At 39.4% G+C, this 19396-nt stretch overlaps 1 protein-coding gene across 13 annotated transcripts in view; it reads left to right on the top strand.

Moving 5' to 3' along the window:
* sox6 (SRY-box transcription factor 6) overlaps positions 1–19396 on the top strand; it is a 624359-nt gene that overhangs the window by 430353 nt on the left and 174610 nt on the right. For all 13 annotated transcript variants that reach the window (XM_048545909.1, XM_059652056.1, XM_059652052.1 and 10 more), the window contains one exon: positions 7313–7381. In XM_048545909.1, coding sequence (XP_048401866.1) covers positions 7313–7381 — 69 coding nt within the window. The remainder of the gene's footprint in view (positions 1–7312; positions 7382–19396) is intronic.

Below are 19396 nucleotides of genomic sequence, written 5' to 3'. Positions count from 1 at the left end.
GGTCCAACAAGTCCACACTGACCCTCAGAGCATCCCACCCAGACCTATCCTCCTATAACCTACCTAATCATTCCTCAACACTATGGGCAATTTAGCATGGCCAATCCACCTAGCCTGCACAGTTTTGGACTGTGGGAGGAAACCAGAACACCCAGAGGAAGCCCACAAAGACACAGGGAGAAGGTGCAAACTCCACACAGCATCCTGAGAGTGGAATTGAAACTAGGTCCCTGGCACTGTGAGGCAGTAGTGCTAACCGCTAAGCCACTGTGCTGATCCAACCTGAGGAATGGTGGTTAAATGATGGAAATAAGGAGAATGCTATTTTGTGCTCATCAACAATTACTTTGGAATCTTAATTGTACACTAAAAGTGAGGCATTAACCATATTGGCTTATATTAATACCATTGCTTTTCCATAGCAGGCCAGGTGGTATTCATAGACATTGGTAAACACTTTAAGATGGAGGGTAATCTCTTGCTCTCTCACAGTATTGTTACTTCTTTGATATCTATAACAAAGCTGTGCTGCTAATTTAATACAGAAAATGTGGCTATTTATGTCCTATTATGAATTGAACAGCACTAGAGTATCTGGGAGGACAATGAGATATTTAAAAAGATGATAAAAAGATGTGGTGGCAGGGCCATGCATTTATTTTCTTGCTTTCTAGCATTTTTCTGTTCATGTCTTCAATTTATATTAATTACATTCATTATAGGTATTTAATTAATTTATATTTCGCACATTTTCTCTTGTCATTTGAGATTCAAGATGTTATGAATCTGTTGAAAGAAATGTCAGATTTATTTTATTTAACGTGAATTACAAGGTGAATAATTGCACTGACTTCCCCATCAGGACAACCATTGTACACACATGTACAACACATTTTCCTGACCTACAGTCCCCATTTACTTCCTAGCAGTTGAATTGCGAAATCAATTCCCCATTTTCTTTAGCATTCTATTAATAAGTGCCCTCGTCAGTGCAATTAGCCAGTGAAAACTTCAATGTCTTGAAATAATTTTTTGTATTTCTTTCCTTTAGTCATTTTTTTCCCATCCCTGTATTTTCTTCTACTTGAGTTATTACTTGACCTTGTGTTTCCTCTGTACAGAAAAAAAATAGGGCAGCATTGTGGCTCAGTGGTTAGCCCTGCTGACTTACAACCCCAGGAACCTGGGTTCAATCCCAGCCTTGGGTGACTGTGCAGAGTTTGCATGTTCTCCCCATGGCTGTGTGGGTTTCTATTGAGTTGTTCAGTTTCCTTCCACAGTCCAAAGATGTGCAGGTTAGGTGGAATGGTCATGCTTAAAAAAAAATTGCCCCATACTGTTCAAAGATGAGCAGATTAGGTGGTCATGGTAAATGTGGGTTTGCAGGGATAGGGTGAGGAAATGAGTCTGAGTGGGATGCACTTCAGGCAATCAGAGCAGACTTAATGGCTCATTGGTCTCTTGCTGAACTGTAGGGATTTGATTTTTGACTTTTTCCTTTGTGTAATTTTTGTTTATTTCACGTTCTCGTTTCTTTCTTCTATTTTTATCTATCTTTGTTTTCTTTCCTTAGACATTTGCTTATCCCATATTTTTGTTTTATCTGATTTTCTGTTTTGCTTTCCTGTTGGAAGTTTAAGCCTGGAGTTTGATGACATGTAATTGATCTTTGGAGTGGGCTTTAGATTGGTCATGGATTCAGGTTAACTGAGCACTGTGTCTAGAAAAGGTTTGGCTGGGTGTCCTTGGAGGGGGAGCATGTGGTGCCTACCAAACTTTTGATACCTTTAGAGAGAGGTGGGCATGACAGTAGGTTGAATGTTTTATCTCCCCTTCCAACACCATTTTGATTAAGCCCCCTCCCTCACTCCTCGCCTCTCCCTCATCTTTAATGTTATCATTGTTCTTAATGGGCTTTGTATGTAAATTATTCCTTTAGAAGCACTGATGATTTAATGGCCGTGTTTAATAGATGAATAAAAAATCTATGGGTGATTTGATGATGGGGAAACAAAGGCTCCGTTTTGTGTAAGAGCATTTACAGATGTAAGAGAAAGAAAAACAAATGAACTCTGTTTAAGGATGTGATGATGTAATGATAATCTCACTGGGCTAACAATCCTGAACCCCAGGTTACCGTTCTGAGAACGTGTGTTTGAATCCCACCAGGGCAGGTGGTGACATTTGAATTCAATTTAAAAGTCTGGAATAAAAAGCTATCCCAATGGCAAACGCCAGTTGGGGCAGCAGGGCGGCTCAGCAATTAGCCCTGTTGTCTCACAGAAACGGGGGACCCGGGTTTGAGCCCATCCTTGGACAACTGTCTGTCTGGAGTTTGCACATTCTCCCCATGTCGCGAGGGTTTCCTTCGGGCGCTCCGGCTTCTTCCTACAGTCCAAAGATGTACGTGTCAGGGGGGCTGGATAAGCTAAATTGTCTGTCGTGTCCAGGGATGTGTAGGCTAGGTGAAATCGCCATGGGAAATGCAGGGTTACAGTGATAGGGTAGGGGGTGTGGGCCTAGTTGGAATGCTGTTCAGAGGGCTTTTGCAGACTCAATGAGCTGAATGGCCTGCTTCTACATGGTAGGAATTCTATAAAAACAGCTGATTTTCATAACCAGGTGTAGAGCTGGATGAACACAGCTTTCTGAAGAAGGGTCCAGACCTGAAACATTTGCTTTCCTGCTCCTATGATGCTGTTTGGCCTGCTGTATTCATCCAGCTCTACACCTTGTTATCTCAGATTTTCCAGCATCAGCAGTTCCCATTATCTCTGTTTATCATAATGCTTGTTTTTGAAGATTTGCTGTCTGGCCGCGCCTGGTCTACCTATGACTCCAGATCCACAGGGATGTGGGTGACTCTTAACTACTGTCTGGGCTATTATGGATGGGCAATAAATCCTGACATAGTCAACAATGCCTGCATCATGTGAAAGACAAAAAAATGGACTTTATTCAAAAAAAAATAAAGAACCGCAGATATTACAAACCTGAAACAAAAGAAAATAGCTGAAGCAACTCCACAGATCTGGCAGCATCAGTGGAGGGAAAACAGAGTTAACCTCTCAGGTCCCGTGACCCTTCTTCAGAACTCAGTTCAATTTTTCTTTCCCCAGACCAAGGCCAACTGCAGTGATTCAAATAATACGTCACTCACACTGTGGGACTCAGTCATGGGCATTTCCTGGTTCATGTGGCTCAGCTAGTGTCTGGATAAGTTTGTTGAGTTATTGGGAAGATTCTTCTGGTATTTTAAATGTTACTGTAAGACATGCTTATTATCCCAAACCAAATGTTTTTGATCTTGCATCCGGTATAGAGAGGAAGTGAAAATGACAGGAAATGGAAAAATAAACTTGACACTTTTGTCTGCTTCTGTTCTCAGAGTATTTGATTTTCTTCAGACTGGGAGTTCTTGACAGGTGCTGTCAAGCTTCTCAGCCAATTTCACTGCTTCTGCCAGTCACCAGTTGTCATTACAGTCCTGTGGTGATGTTAGTTACAGTATATCTTCCTCTCTGTGAAATTGCCCTCCGGGGGCCAGTTTCTGCTAAATGCAGAGGTGAGAATGAACAGCTTCTGGAAGATGTAAGGGAACATGTTAAGAGTCAGGGAAGCACAGGGAATAAAAAGTGGAAAAGTAAGACTTACTATGTATTGTGCTTTTTACAACCTCAGGATGTCTCAAAACATTTTGCAACCACTTAAGTACTTCTGAAATGCAGTCACTGCTGTAGCATTGGAAATACGACAGCCAACCTGCACACAGCAGAGTTACACAAGCAGCCAGCCATTTCCAGATAACAAGGTGTAGAGCTGGATGAGCACAGCAGGCCAAACTGCATAAGAGGAGCAGGAAAGCTGACGCTTCGGGTCTCCGGAAACGTCAGCATTCCGGCTCCTCTGGTGGTGCTCGGCCTGCTGTGTTCGTCCAGCTCTATACTTTGTTATCTCAGATTCTCCAGCATCTGCAGTTCCTACTATCTCTGAAACCATTTCCAGACAGTGTGTTTCAGTAGTGCTGCTTGAAGATGAAATAATGGCACAGGTGCCATGAGGAATTCTCTTGTTCTTCATCCAGGAGTTTCATGATATCTCTTCTGTCCACCTGAGAGAGTATGCAGTTTAACAATGGCATTCGAATACAGGATCCTCAGACAGCATAGCATACTGCACTGGAATTTGGCCTTAAAACATCTCTAGATTGAGACATCCTGACAAACGTTTCATTCAGAGTCAGGACTGCTACATCACCTTGTGGATTAGATTTTGTGGAAGCATTGGGCAAGCCTGCTGGCTGGAAAATTGGCAAGTGACCTGGTGTTATCTCCTTTGGGCAGGTTGGAACCACTTAGACATTTAAGTAGTCACCAGGAGATTAAAGACAGCATTAAAGACTCCAGGAGTGGAAACTTCAGCTAGCAAGAGCTGCAGGCCTTTTTTGAAAGCCATTGGGAAGGCAGAACGTGCTGCCACAGCATTGAGGAACAGCCTTGGCCATGTTAAGTAATGGTAGGGAGGGTTTTGCAGGGTTGGCGTTGCTGGGATCGGGGTGTTGGAGTGTGGCAGCAAGGGCAATGGGTGGTTCTCAGAAGTCCTACTAAGAAGGGATACCCCTAGGAGATGACAAGGAAGCCATACAACTTTTACCCATCAAAAAGCCTAAACACCAACAGACCTGCCCGCCATTGGATTAAAACCAGCAATGGCATTGAGAGCTTCCCACTGCCCACTTAAGACCTGTGGCACAGGGCAGCAAGTCTGAGCACAGACCTTCCAATTTAATTGTACTTCCTTCTCTAAACACATCATGAGAAAAGTCATAAATTCTACCCTGAATTCTTTCTGAACTGAATATGAGAGGTTGGAACTGACAGTCTGAGATGGTGATTGGGTTTCAAGACTGAGAAAGAGTTGTGTTGAATTTATAGCATTGAATGACTGGTCCAAGAAAAACTATTAGAGCCCAGAAGTCTGACGGAATGGCACTAAGCATGATAACACCTATTGAGAGAGGCAGTGCAGACGCAGTGGACAGCGTGGCATTTTTCTGTGTTGTAACACTTCTGTGATCCCGTTTTGCATGAATAGCCCCAGGGAGGTTAGGCAAGAAATGTAAGCACTGTCTGGAACATTGAGGGAAAAATTCAGAAAGTGGGAAGCTCAGGGTAAAACTAGGATTGTGGTGCTTAAGGAAGAGTGCAAGGAGATGGGTCTAGGAAATGTAGAGAAGATGAGCAAGAGACTAGGGAGCTGGTGGTAGTAGGATACAAAGCTTGAAGATAAAGGTATGAAAAGTTTTGAAGATGATCCAGTTTAGAGATAGTAAAGGGAGGTCTGGGGATGCAGTGGTAACTTGCAGAACTAATCCAAGGTTCTCATGAAATGCTCATTAAATCAAAAAATATTAGGGCACAGAAACATTGGAGGATTTTTAACAACAATTACCAAAAAAAATGAAAATTTAGTTAAAGATTTTGCATTCATAAAAATTTATGACTTGCTTTCAGCTGTGGCTCTGTTGGTAGAACTCTGACCTGAGTCAGAAAGGTATGAACTGAAGATTCACTCCCAAGGCTTGAGGAAAAATTTCTAGACTGACACTTCAGTGCACTACTAAAGGACTGTGACACTATTGACTGTGCCATCTTCAGATGATTCAATAAACAAGGCCCCCTTTGCCCTTTACTGATTGCAGTGTGCCCTTACTAAATAGGCCAAGTATATTCTAAGTCTCCTGATCAATAGGTATTGCTCAATTAAAATGACAAAATCATTTGCTTATTAACATATTGCAGCTTGTGGAAGCTTGCTATGCCTAAATTGGCTACTTCATTCCCCACATTTCAATCATGTTGACATTTGAAATCTCCTTCATTGGCTACAAAGTATTTTGAGATGTCCTGCGTTTGTGATGGTCACTATAAAAAGGTGAGGTTTTCTTCTGGAGCTTATGAGCATTGAATAATACTGTGCTGCATATCTTCCTGCCTCATAATGCGTATACGCTCAGGAACAGAGGAATATAATTTTTCTTCACTTCATGTTATTTTTCTACTGAGCAGAGCAGCTACCATGAGTTCTGGTCACTGTGACATTCCAGCTTCATGGGGCAGTGCAGAGAACAGCAATGAGGTTACTTCAAGGATATGGAAAATGGCATGGGTTAAGTCTCTTTGCACTTAGAAGAGAGATCTTGGATAGGAACTTGCAGCAGCAATCCTTATAGCGCACAAGAAGTAAATTAATATCAATTATTTCAGTCAGGCAAGGCAATCGGACAAGAGAGCATAGAAATTGAACATTCTGGAAGGAAAGTTTAGGATTCACACAAAACAGTAGGTCTTTATACAAAGGTGGCCAGTTATGGGAATAGTGGCGAGGAAATGTGTTTGAGACTAGGACAACTAGAATTGCGAAACAGCCAGCTTGCAATGCTAGTGAAACAATAGTAGGATTGAGAAAAAATAAAATGGAATCTTTTGGTGTGGCGCAGGGTGTGCATTATTTAACTAAGCCTATCTTATGATCTTAACCCTTGGAGGAAAATTGCCGTAATGGCACCGTAAAATTAGAGAACGGTTTTTTTCTCGAGTAAGGTCGCAGCCAAAAAATGATCCTTATTAATGATTGGAATTAGTAATTACAATCACAAGCTGATTGCAGCTGTGCTCCATAGTTTGCCCCTGTAATCTAAAGTCAGGCATCCCTTGTCACATCACGGTTCTTTAAAACACAATTGTACCTACTCCACAGTCACTCCAGAGTAAAGAATGCCTTCCTAAATGGGGCTTATTAGTGAAATCATATTGACAGTCCCACCATATTATTATAGAGAGCAGTGTATAATAGAGCTCGTATGTAGCGCTTATTTTAATCAGACTCAGATCACCAAGCTTTCCATGTCCAAATATTTGCCCACATGCAAGCGTATACACTTGCTTATAATGGGAAATAAGATACAAGGATACGTACAAAATAAGAAGTTAGGATGTCATTTAGATATGCAGACACGACACAGTAATTAACTGTTGACACTTGTGAATAAGCTAGCTCAAATTAATCTTGACACATTTGCAGACGAGTGATATCTTACAGTGAACACTTTGTAATTATATTTGAAAATGAAAATTAAATGACACTTAAAACTGGGTTGTCATGCTCAATGAAGCGGGAATGTAGTTAGATGGATGGGCGCAATAAAAACAACTTGTTTCTCCCTTGTTGGCAGCCTATATGAAATGGCAAAAAAGTTACAATTTGATTTATTTTGTTTATTTTATAAAAATGTATTTTTCCTCTTCTCCAGATCGCAAGACAACAGCAACAATTATTACAGCAGCAACACAAAATCAACCTTCTACAACAGCAAATCCAGGTCAGTTGTTCACTGCCTTTTCTAGTCCCCTCCATCTTTGTTGCAGTGAGGCCTTCACTTAAGGTATAAATATGTTTCTTCTATGTATGAAGATTTCCTGAGCTGGATGTAGCTCTTTCAAATCACTTACTAGTTGATCTAGATGCCAGTAATAGCTGTCAGTTCAATGACCTCGTTACATTTAGAAAGGTATTTCAAGAGTGTTTTACGGATGGTAGAAAACAGTAGAATCTGTGGATACGAGGGCTGAGATGAAAGAAATATAGCTGGGGAAGAGGCTTGAGAAGGTGACAAGAGGGCATTTAGACCACGAGTTCCAGAGGACAGGGAGATAGTGGCTTGAGTAATAGTTGCTCATTGTGGCACAGTTAGAAAAATGAATTAGGAAAGATCTGATAGCAGCAAAGTAGGGAATGTGTTTGGAGATGTATGTGCTGGAAGTCTTTTCTGATGGAATAGAATAGAATAGAATAAGACCATACAAGAATTTAAAAATGAAGACAAGAATTTTGAAGGCCACATGTTTTAGAATTATAATTCCAAATCAAACATTATTGAATCGTTCAGCATCTCTAGCCCTTATTATAAGATGCAAGTCCCAAATGTTATGACTACAGCTCAAGTTTTATGCTTGGATCATTTAAAAAAAATGTTCTGAAGTAATGTCAAAAGGTTGTGATATCTTCAATAGGGTAACAGTAGTTAGAGTCAGTATTCTGAACTTGGAAACTCAAAACAGGTTGCTTGCTTCTGAATTTTATCCATTCTATCAATCGCAAAATGCATATGTGGATAACAGTTGAAAATAACATTGAGCATTCAGAGTAACTTTCAGTGTCACTTCTAACAGAGGTGTTAACTCATTTAAAATGGTTTAATTGTGGATTGGAGACTGCTGTTTCAAAACACAATGTTGCACATTCTTTACATGTTTGTGCCACTGAATCGTACAATCTTGCTAATTCTCAGACAGGAGTGTTTGGGTAACTTGCCTTTCTCATCTACATCCTGCTAATTTTGAAATCTTGCTCAATGGTCTTATATTGTTTCTGAGTACAACTGATTATGTATGACTACAGTAATAATGCAAGGACAGAGGATTGTATCACAGATAGTAGGAACTGCAGATGCTGGAGAATCTGAGATAACAATATGGCAGAGGATTGAACGTTGTTTCACTGAAGATGTAGGTGTTGGTGTATAAAGAGAATGCTCTGTGAAGAGGGGAGAATATGGATTGAGAAGAGTAATCCAAATTGACTCCATGTCATAGGCTAATTAATTTACCTGATTTCCCCATGCATTTGTTGGAATCAAGCAATTTACAAAACAGATGAGAATTCCATGTACAGAGCAGTACGCAGCATGGGGAGAGTACAGATGAAGCAATCTGCAGCTGCTGGGAGTTTATGTGCACAGAAATGTCCATGGCATGACGAGCGGTGAACCTTGTGGATGGAACGATGATTGTGAAGGAGGAATTAAATGAGTTCATGGCACAAGGAGCACTCTAGGGACAGATCAGTCTATTACAGAAGGAAGTATATGGAGAGATCAGTCTACAGTACAAGTGGACCATATAAAATGTGTATTGAGTAAAGAAATCAATGTGTAAGTGAAGATCCTTATAGATTAAGAGCTGAATTAACAGTGAACCAGGGAAAAATGAGATGAGCCTTTCAGTGCTGTAACAAAAGCTCTGTAGGTGGCAGAGTAAGGAAACTCAATAGCAAACTTTGCTTGAACAGAAATATCATTTATCCAGAAAAGTCTTTTGATTAGCTAACTTGCAAAACTTGAACCAAAGTTCCTAACAGATAGAAAATTAAAATGCGTTGTTATTTTCTGCTTTGCTTTGCTTACCAGGTCTGCAGCACATGTGCTGTTCAAATGACACATTTTATTTTAAAACAAATTCCACTCAGGTCCTTTTTAACAAATGAAAGAATCCAAATTTACTGCAAATTACAACACTAATTATTTGTTCAGTTTTTGCATTACTTTTCGGCAATGTGTGAGGCACTTTTCACACATGCTGGATCTGTTGGGAGTTAGCAAACTAACACCTGTAAACACATTTTTTAACAAATTCTTTGTGTATTTCAGTTCACGGTGAGTTACTCCAGTCTTGTTAAATAAAAGGACAGATGGATGTGTTATATGATTTGTTTTTCATTTTAATTAGACCCACACCAAAAGTTGTCCATACTTTTTTAATCTCTGGTCTGATTGTAAGTTATTTAGGAGACATGATTTGTCCCACCTGCAAAAATAGACTCCATGAGAACCTGTTACACTACAATGGCTGTGCTGCATGGTGTTCCATATTTATCTGGTAAGGGCATTTTTATGTGCATATCTAGCCGAAGAAGTTCCCAGATTCGACTCCCACTCTCATATTCAACTGGGGTAGCAACGGGCTTGCTAAAGATGGCTTCAGTTTCCTAGTTTTCCACAAAAAAAAGCAGGTCTGTATTTTTAAGGTGCTCTTTGCCACCACAGAATGTCCCAAAGCACCTTTTGAAATTCTTTCATTGGGATGAATAGCTGCTGCCCAACCCTAATTGTCCTTGAGAAGGTATTTGTGACTCACTTTTGGAATACTGCGTTCAGTTCTCGACTCCCTGCTATAGGAAAGATGTAGTTAAACTTGAAAGAGTAAAGAAAATATTTACAAGGATGTTGCTGGAGTTGGAGGGATTGAGCTATAGGGAGAACCTGAATAGACTGGGGCTATTTTCCCTGGAGCAGCAGACATTGGGGGTTGACTTTCTATAGGTTTATAAAATCGTGAGGGGCATGAATAGGGTGAATAGCCAAGGTCTTTTTCCCAGGTTAGGGGAGTCCAAAAGTAGAGGGCACAGTTTTAAGGTGCGAGGGTAGAGATATAAAAGGGACCTAAGGGGCAACGTTTTCATGCAGAGAGTGGTGCGTGCACGGAATGAGTTGCCAGAAGAGGTGTGGAGGTTGGTACAATTACAGTATTTAAAGGACACTTGAATGGATGCATGAATAGGAAGGCTTTAGAGCGATATGGGCCAAATGCTTGCAAATTTATGATATCTGGTTGGCGTGGACAAATTGGACCAGAGATCCTGCTTCAGTGCTGTACAACACTATGATTCTATGACTGTATGACGATGCTGCAGTCAGTCAGGTGCAGGTAAACTTACAGGGTAGGAAGAGCATTCCAGGATTTTGACCCAACGACTGTAAAAGAACAGCGATTGGCAAAATAGTTCAAGTTAGGATGGTGTGTGGATTGGAGGGGAGATTGAAAACTGTCATGTTTCGATGGATCTGCTGCTCTTGTCCTTCTAGGTGCCAGAGGTTCTGACATTGGAAGATCATTTCAAAAGACCCTTGGAGAGATTTTGTATGCAGTACACATTACTACCCCTGTGCATTAGTGGTGGAGGGAGCGAATGTTTAAATTGATGGACATGGTGCTGATTAAGTGGGCTGCTTGTTTCTGGATAGTATCAAATTTCTAGTGACTTTGCAGCCACACTCATCGAGTATTCCATCACACCCTTGTCTTAATTATGAATGCAGATGCTGGGAGACTTTGGAGGGTTAGGAAGTGAGTTACTTGATTCAAAGTTCCCAGTATTTGAACTGCTCTTGTAGCCACATATTGAGATGCCTGATCCAATTTCTGGTTAATGATGATCCCACAGAAGTTGACAGTGAGGAAATTCATTGATGGTAATGCAATTAAATGGCAATTTATGGCATGGGAAGATAGTTAGGCACTTCGAGAAACATGGGAAGAGAAGAAGGCTATTCAGATCCTTTAGCCCGTTCTACCATTCAGCAAGACCATGGCTGATCTGTGGCCTAACTCTATATGCCTGCCTTTGGCCCATATCCCTTACTAGCATTGCTTAACAAACATTTCTCTATCTCAGATTTATAATTAACCACTGATCCAGCATTCACTGCCATTTACATAAGGGAGTTCTAAACATCTACCACCCTTTGTGGATAGAAATACTTCCTAACTTCTCTCCTGAATGGTCTGGCCCAAATTTTCAGACTATGTGGCCCAAATGTTACTTGCTACGTGTCCAAAACATTATGTTGTAAAGGTCTTGTTTCCTTCGGGTGCAGATTGCTTCAATATCTGAGGGGCTGCAAGGGTAACTAAACTTTGTGCAATCATCAGTCGGTATTCCCACTCTAACCTTTTTGATGGAGAGTTGAGTGAAACAGTTAAAAATTGTTGGCCCGAAAACGCTATTTAACGAACATGTATTTGAGATGAATGGCCTCCAATAAACACAACAGCTTTTCTTTGCGCTTGATATGATTCTAACCAATGATGAGTGTTCCTCCCGATTCCCATCAACTTCAATTTTGCCAGTGCTCCTTGATGTTACACTCAGTCAAATGTGGCCTTGATGTTAAGGGCAGTCACCTCACCTCTGCAATTCAGCTTGTTTTGTCCATGTTTGTATCAACGCAGTAATGAGGTCAGGAACTGAGTGTCTGTTGCAGAACCCAATCTGAGCATCTGTGAGGAGGTTATTGCTGTAATGACACCTTCCATCACTTTGCTTATGATCAACAGGAGATTGATGGGACAGTAATTGTTTGGATTAGGTATGCCCTGTTTTTTGAGAACAGCATATGTAGATGCCAATGTTGTAACTGCACTGAATCAGCTTGACTAGTGTTGTGATTAATTCTGAAGAAATCTTCATTACGATCGCTTAGATATTATCAGAGCTGTATACTTTGCAGCATCTAGAGACTTACCCTTTTCTTGATATCATGTGGAGTGAATTGAATCAGCTGAAGACTGGTATTTATCATTTTGGGGACCTTGAGAGGAGATTGAGATGAGTTGGCCACTTGGGATTTCTAGCTGAAGATGGCAGCAAGCACTGCAGCCTTGTTTTTTGGACTGATCTGCTAGGACCCCTCTGTTTTTGAGGATGAGACCAATCGCGGAACTTCTTCCTGTTAGCTATTTAATTGTCCACCAACATTCATTAAAGGTGGAGAGGCAGACTTTTAACCTAGCATATTGTTTATTAGATCACTTTGCTGTCTATTTCATGCTATACAGGCAACAAAATAATTTTGAAATGCAATCACTATTGCAGAAAATGTGGAACCAATTTGTACATAGTGAGCCCCCGTCACCAGCAATATGAAAATGACCAAAGAATCAGTTTGTTTCACATTGATTTATAGGATAAATAATGACCAGATTCAGGGATAAATCCCCTGCTGTTATTCAATTTAGACCTATGGCATCTTTTACAATCAGCGAAAAGGAGAAACGGAGCATTAGTTTAGCATCTCATTTGAAAGGCACCACCACTTGCCACATTCCTTCAGTGCAGCCCTGGAGTGTTATTACAGCTTTTTCATGTTCAGAAGCCCTGCACCTACAAAAATTCTGTTTTAGAGGAGAGAATGTTACCAACTGAGCCACTTCCCTGTCCATCGTCACTTTCCAGTGAATATGTCGGTGAGATTCACTGGCCGCTTGATGGATTAAATTTACCAGCCGGAAGAAGCACAAGACCAATTTTAAAAGAAAGGCAACTTTAAAACGCTATGGTAAAATGAAGAACCATCATTTCAAGCTGCAAGTGAAACAAGAACTGGGCAGAGCATCAGGATTATCCAGGTCCGTTTTTAACCTCTGTTCTGGATATTGGCCAGTGGTGGCATGGAGGATCAGTTTGCCAAGTAGAATCATAACATTATTCCATAGAGAGGCAGGCAACATCAGAAAGCACATTACTTCGGGCAATTCTTACTTATATTCTTGAAGCTGGACATAGAAAACAGCAGAAACCAGGAAATGAAGGAGCTGGTAAACTGGAGTGAATCTTGCAGTGTGAGAAGAAATGTACACGGTTTAAAAAAAAAGTTTATTAAGGCGAAGTTGAGAATTAAAAATTAGTAAAATAATGTCTGCGTCTAATTTGTACAATATATTATCAATTTCTGAAGAGATGCTTTCAGGCAAATGAAAGTGCAAAAGTCTGCCATTTAAATACATGTAATGATTGGCGAGGCTTTTTTTTAATAAACAGTCACGAATTTGATGATTGCATAAAGACAGGAATATGGTTGCATCTAAAAACCGAAAACTGTGGATGCTGGCAATCTGAAACAAACCCAAAAATTGCTCGAGAAACTCAGCAGGTCTGACAACGTTTATGGAAAATTATATGGTTGCATCGCTCTGAAGAGTTCTTGCTTTATCTTATTGTGTTTTGTTGGCTTCATGGAATATTTTTGTTAAACACTATGTGTTATCTGAGTAATCCCCCAGTCAATTGAACTTAAGTTATAGAAATGACTTACTGTAGGTGAAGTGGCATGACCATAGAGATTAAGATGGTTTATTCTGTTTGTTGGTGCTTGATCAGTAGGAAGCCCAGTTACATCTGACTGTTGCACACTTGATGAATGTTGTTGTGCCGTTGAACTGTGTCTGTGTACTGTGCTTGGCAGGGAAAGAGCAGCCCAAGAGTGATTATAATTATTCTCTTTGACTCTGGAGACCGTTCCTTTTTTGTTATTTATCGCGTAAATGATACCCTCCCTACGAGCACAGTCGGAGAATGTATACATTCCAAATCAACTTAGCTAAAGAAACCTGACACTTCAGTGTACAGTACAAGTGTTTGATGTATCCTTGAAAGAAGATAGAAAATTTAAACAGGACAAATAGGTTGGACCATTACCTGTCATCGTTGAGGTAAACTTCATAGGCATTAGGTACAAATTCACAGTTGTAATTTCAAAAGTGACACTGTTTTCCTTCTCTCACTGAATGTGTCTTTCCTCTCCGCCCTCCTCCTTCATTAACTTGATGGAGGAATATTTTTAAAAAAAAGACAGTCCAATATTTAACTTTTATTTTTAACAGGCTACCCCTCATTAACCAAAAGGGCAGCTAATTGAACAGAAGATAGCTTTTGCCTTTTGAAGTGCTGAATGGTATTTGCAGCTGTCAGACTATGCCCACTGCGTGTGTAATTCAGCCTCAGTAAAATGATTTTCAGTGTGTTTCTCCTTGGAACACCAAACTCTAGGTTAGATAAGTATGCCCTTAGGACATTTTGAATTCATTGTAACTAATTTTTTTTGTTCTAATAGTTGAAATATGCAACGGGCTGAGTCTGGAGTGTGCTGGATCCATTCTCCATCATTGTTGTCATTGGCATTCACCATAGGTCCCTTAAAAGAGCAACACCAGCATGATTTTGTAATGAGGACAGAATACTTTACTAAGCAAATACAAATAAGGAAAACATTTCCATCAGCAATGATGGTGAAGATGAAGGAAATGAGTTGCCCATGACTGAGTGGAAGTAGGTGAAATTAGCCAAAGTAATGAAACAAAGCATCCACTCGTGATGGAGTGGAAAATTAGATAACTCAGAATTAGCTACCTTAGGTGGTTACTCTCTCCAACTGAGTTTTATCAATATAGATTATGAAGATCTGAAGAAAATTCACATGCTGCAATTTGATCTTCAGATTATCAAATCTTTATTCGATATATAGAGTGACGTATGCACTTTTATGCTGGGGATCCACCGAGATGACCTTTTGGACTTTAGTAATTAATGTACTTGTTTCAATCAGTTAGGTTAATATCCCTAATAATTCATGAATTATAATACTGGTCATTAATCACTATTAGACACAATGTCAAAACAATTTATTTGGCCTGATGTGGCAGATGCTAAGAAATAGATCAGGCAGACATGGATATCTATACACATTACATCAGTCTCTGATAATTAGATGAATATTGCAGATCAGGCAGGATTTGACTAAGCAGCTTTATTTTGAAAATGTAGGTCCGTTTAGAAAGTTCTAGGATGTTGTGCCATTCCTCGGCCCAGGATAGCCTATGCAGTATAATTTCAGGGACTCTGACCTAAAACATTACTATTGCTGATGTTTTGATAACATTCAGTTGCTTTCAACGTGAACACAGATAGTCATCAATTTATTTATTTTAAATGAGTTAACACCTCTCTCTTTATTTTCTACATTGCCAAAGTGACAATGTCTCAAAAACACTTCCTGTGGATGTAGTAAATGTTACATAAATGCAAGACTTTCTTTTTTCTTCGTGAATAGCAGAGCACTGTCAGGCATTGACATTGAAGGCTTCATTTAAAGTCTGTGCAGATTAGGTTTAGAGTTAAATTCTTGCGTGATGCATTGTGGCTGTTGAGGCAGCTGCAACTTTGAGAATAATTTCTAATGTAGTAACATGTTTTATTTTTATATTTCTAGAATTTAACTTGATAATAAAACAAATCTTTCATCTGTAGATTAAATTCTCTAATCTAGGGGAAGATTGGAATGACCACACAATACACTCACCTCACATCTGCATGTTGTTTTATTCATGAGATGCTATTGAGTAATATGCATTTATGCATTTGATGCATCCTTAAGATGTTCGAAACACTTTACGGGCAACTGATGACATTGGAATTGTAACCACTGTTATGTTAGCAATGCAATAGCCATTTTAATCAAGGGAGGAATGTTGGTCAAGACATTGAGAGAGCTAACTATTCTTCAGCTTTGTTTCTATATTGGCCTACTGAGGCCATGACGCACCATCTTATTTAATAATGCAGTATCCCCTCAGCACTGCAATGAAATATCAGTCTGGATTACTAAATGCAAGCCTCATGATGAGGTTTGAAATGTCAGTTTTCTGATTCAAAGATATGCTTGTGATCCATTCAATCAAGCTGACTCTTCTATTTCCTTGAGGTATCCCTTTAATATCTACTGTAACATTGGAAGAAGAGTAAGACAGCCCCTGCAGAAATTTTACATTTAGATGGGGAAAGTGTGGCAGATGATCAGGGAATCCCTTTAGAAACCTTCTCCCCACTCTGTACAATATTAGCAACATAAGTAGCTCTAATAAATTTTCTTGCCTCAATTTTCAGGACATGTTGATCAAGCAGTTCACTGGTACCTTAGTTTATTCAAGTTATAAATGAGAAAGATGAGCATTGAGAATATGATGTATATTTACATAACACAATCTGAGTCATTTGAAACGAAGGGGCTAGAGTTATTGTGATGAAATCTGATATAAGTACCTATACTTTATATGTTGGCTTGATTTATTCAACTATTGAAATGGTTCCCACCCACCACCCACAAAGTTCTGTAAGTGCTAAGTTGGCTTGTTAATAGAGAATCTCTCCTAAGCCTCTATATTCCAATTACCATTCAATGCAGGGAGCTGTTAGAAATGGTGGAAAAAGTGTCTCTTGTTTTTACTTGCAGGATCTGAATTAATTTGAAGGCATTAAAATCATTGAGCAAATAAAGTGAAATTCTTTGAGAATTTGTAGGTGTTTGAAAGACAGTTGTGTTAATTTAATTTTTATTGGCCCGAAAGTACAGCTTACTTGGAGAGAAGAAAGAATGCCTCTGTATTTAATAAGCAGCCATATGGCAATGGTGTGTTTCATTATAAGATAAAGTGTCACTAGTTTGAGTGTAACCAGTAGGGTGGGGTTAAGGCTCGCTTAATCAGTTGTACCATATCCTATTATGGTTTTCGAGGCTACATTCCAGATTGTTTTAAAGTGTTTCAAGGTTTACTGTGCATCACTCATTCATGGGTGGGACCATTTACAGCATAGCCTTTTGAAGACTATCTTAAACAGGACCATTTTTTCTTACACTATGAAATTAAGACAGTTTGTAGGCATTGATTAAATTGTATTTGAATGTCTGACTGATTGTGAATTAAAAAGTAAAAACTGCCGGTGCTAGAAAGATTGAAATTAGAAAGAAAATTTGTTGGAAACACGGTTAATGTTTGACAAGTTCACATTTCTGGTGGAATTTTTTTTTAAGAAATGATGGCTATCTTCCTTAAGTAACTGACCCAGAACAAAGTGTGGAGAGGAAAAAGGTATGGAACACAAGACCTAAATACTAATGCTGCCACTATCAGCAGATGTTGCATTGCATGACATCCTCAGTCTAATTGATTAACAGGGATGTTAACTTATTTACTAGACATACCTTACTTGCTTTAAATATGATGAACATTTGGTAGTCGATATCAGCACCTGTAAGTTCTTTTGTTTACTATTTAGAAGCCAGTTATATTTTGGAAGAAAGGTAATTTGATAAGCACAATTAGAGAGAATTTTGAAGGCTCAGATAATACCTTTGCTTACTAATTGTTTAATTAACATTGCTGTGAACATCTTGAATCTTTCACATCAACATATACTTGCACCTTTCACCCATGAAGATTATGCTGAATTTGTTCTCCGTAAGCTTGGACCAGTTTAATCTACATCCCTTTTAGTTTTGTTGCTGGAAATTGTACTGTAGTCTTTTGGTCTCAGGAAAATAATGCTTCCCCAGCACATCACTCGTTAAGAAGACTTTTCTAATTATAGTTCAGTAAAACACGGAATGGCATGTGTTAGCAATATGAGGAGCAGCCCATGAAATCAACTGAGTTCATAAAATGATCTTGCAGCAGTGTTGACCAAATGTTCATGCAAATGATATTTCAGCACAAATCATAAAAATTATACATTACTGTGAATCAAACAGTTGTTAATATTACTGTTTGAGCAATGTTCTTTGAAAATGCGGTGGAACTGTTAAAGATTATGTCAAGTGCATAACTTACCCCTTGTCAAGGCTGATACAAGCATTGCATGATGCATGAATCCTGCTTTAATTATCTGACAAGTCTTCTGGACTCATTGCAGTGTGGTCCAAACTGTTAGTGGTGGCCCTCAAAATCAGGGTAGCATTTGTATGGCATGACATCAAAAATCCCCAGAAAAACTAATGCCAATGAAAGTGAGGAACAAAACTCTGTGGGGGTTAGAATTGTACCTTGCACATAGGTAGATGATTGTGTTCATTGTGTGTCAATTTTCTCAGCCCCAGAATATTACTGCAGGAGTTCCTCAAGGTAGTTCTAGTCCCAGTCATTTTCAGCAACTCCATTTGTAGATTACAGAGATGGGGATGTTTGCTAATGATTCCATAATGTTCAGTGTAATTTTTGATGCCTCAGATTCCGGACCAGTCTGTGTCCATATTCAGCAAGATCTGGGCAATGCCGAGGCTTGGACTGATGAAGTGATAGTAACAGAAATGTCATGGGTGTCAGGCAATGACTTTCTCAAACAGGAGAGAATTTAACCATTTCCTTTTGACCCTCAAAAGCATCCCATGCCTTTATGAGATGGTTAATTGTACTGAGACATCAAAAATCTCTTCCCTGCAGTGTTCTCAGAAAAATGTGACACTGAGCCACATAGGAAATATTGCACGATAGGTTTTAAGGAGTGCATTAAAGGATGAAAGAGATGCTAAGAGGTGGGATAATTAAACTTAGGCCCATGATTGCTGATGAAGGCGTGGATGCTAATGGTGGAATAATTAAATTTAGGGGTCCACAAGAAGCCAGAATTATAGGTCGAGACCCAAATTCTTGGAGAATTGTAGGGCTTATGAGATTACTGAGATATAGATGGTAAAAGCACATGGATTGATTTTAAAAATAAGAATGAAAGTCACAAAGCTGAAGTGTCACTTGACCAGGAATCAATGTATATCAGCAAGCAATGGATTGATGAAAAGATATACTGGCATTAGAGGAGCCCAGCAAAGATTCACAAGGATTATCCTTGGTATGGAGGGATTTTTCTTGTCCAACGTTGTTGAGTTGGTTGGCCCTATACTCAATGGACTTTGGGAGAATGAGAAAAATATCTCATTGAAACATACAAGCTTCTTTGGGGGCTTACATGGTAGATACTAAGAGGTTTTTTTGCTGTGGTAGGAGAGTCTAGGGCCAGAAGGCATAATCTCAGTGAGGTATTGTTTATTTGAATGTGAGTAGGTGAGTGAAAAATATTCATCTTTAGAGGTAGGGAGTCTGTTGGATTCTTTAACACAGAGAACCATAGAGGTGGAGTCATTAAAGATATTGAAGGTTGAGATAGACAGGTT

This window comes from Stegostoma tigrinum, chromosome 17 (assembly GCF_030684315.1).
Source record: "Stegostoma tigrinum isolate sSteTig4 chromosome 17, sSteTig4.hap1, whole genome shotgun sequence".
NCBI classification, from domain to species: Eukaryota; Metazoa; Chordata; class Chondrichthyes; order Orectolobiformes; family Stegostomatidae; genus Stegostoma; species Stegostoma tigrinum.
The sequence above is the reverse complement of the archived record's forward strand: the minus strand, read 5'-3'. Positions and strand labels throughout refer to the sequence as shown.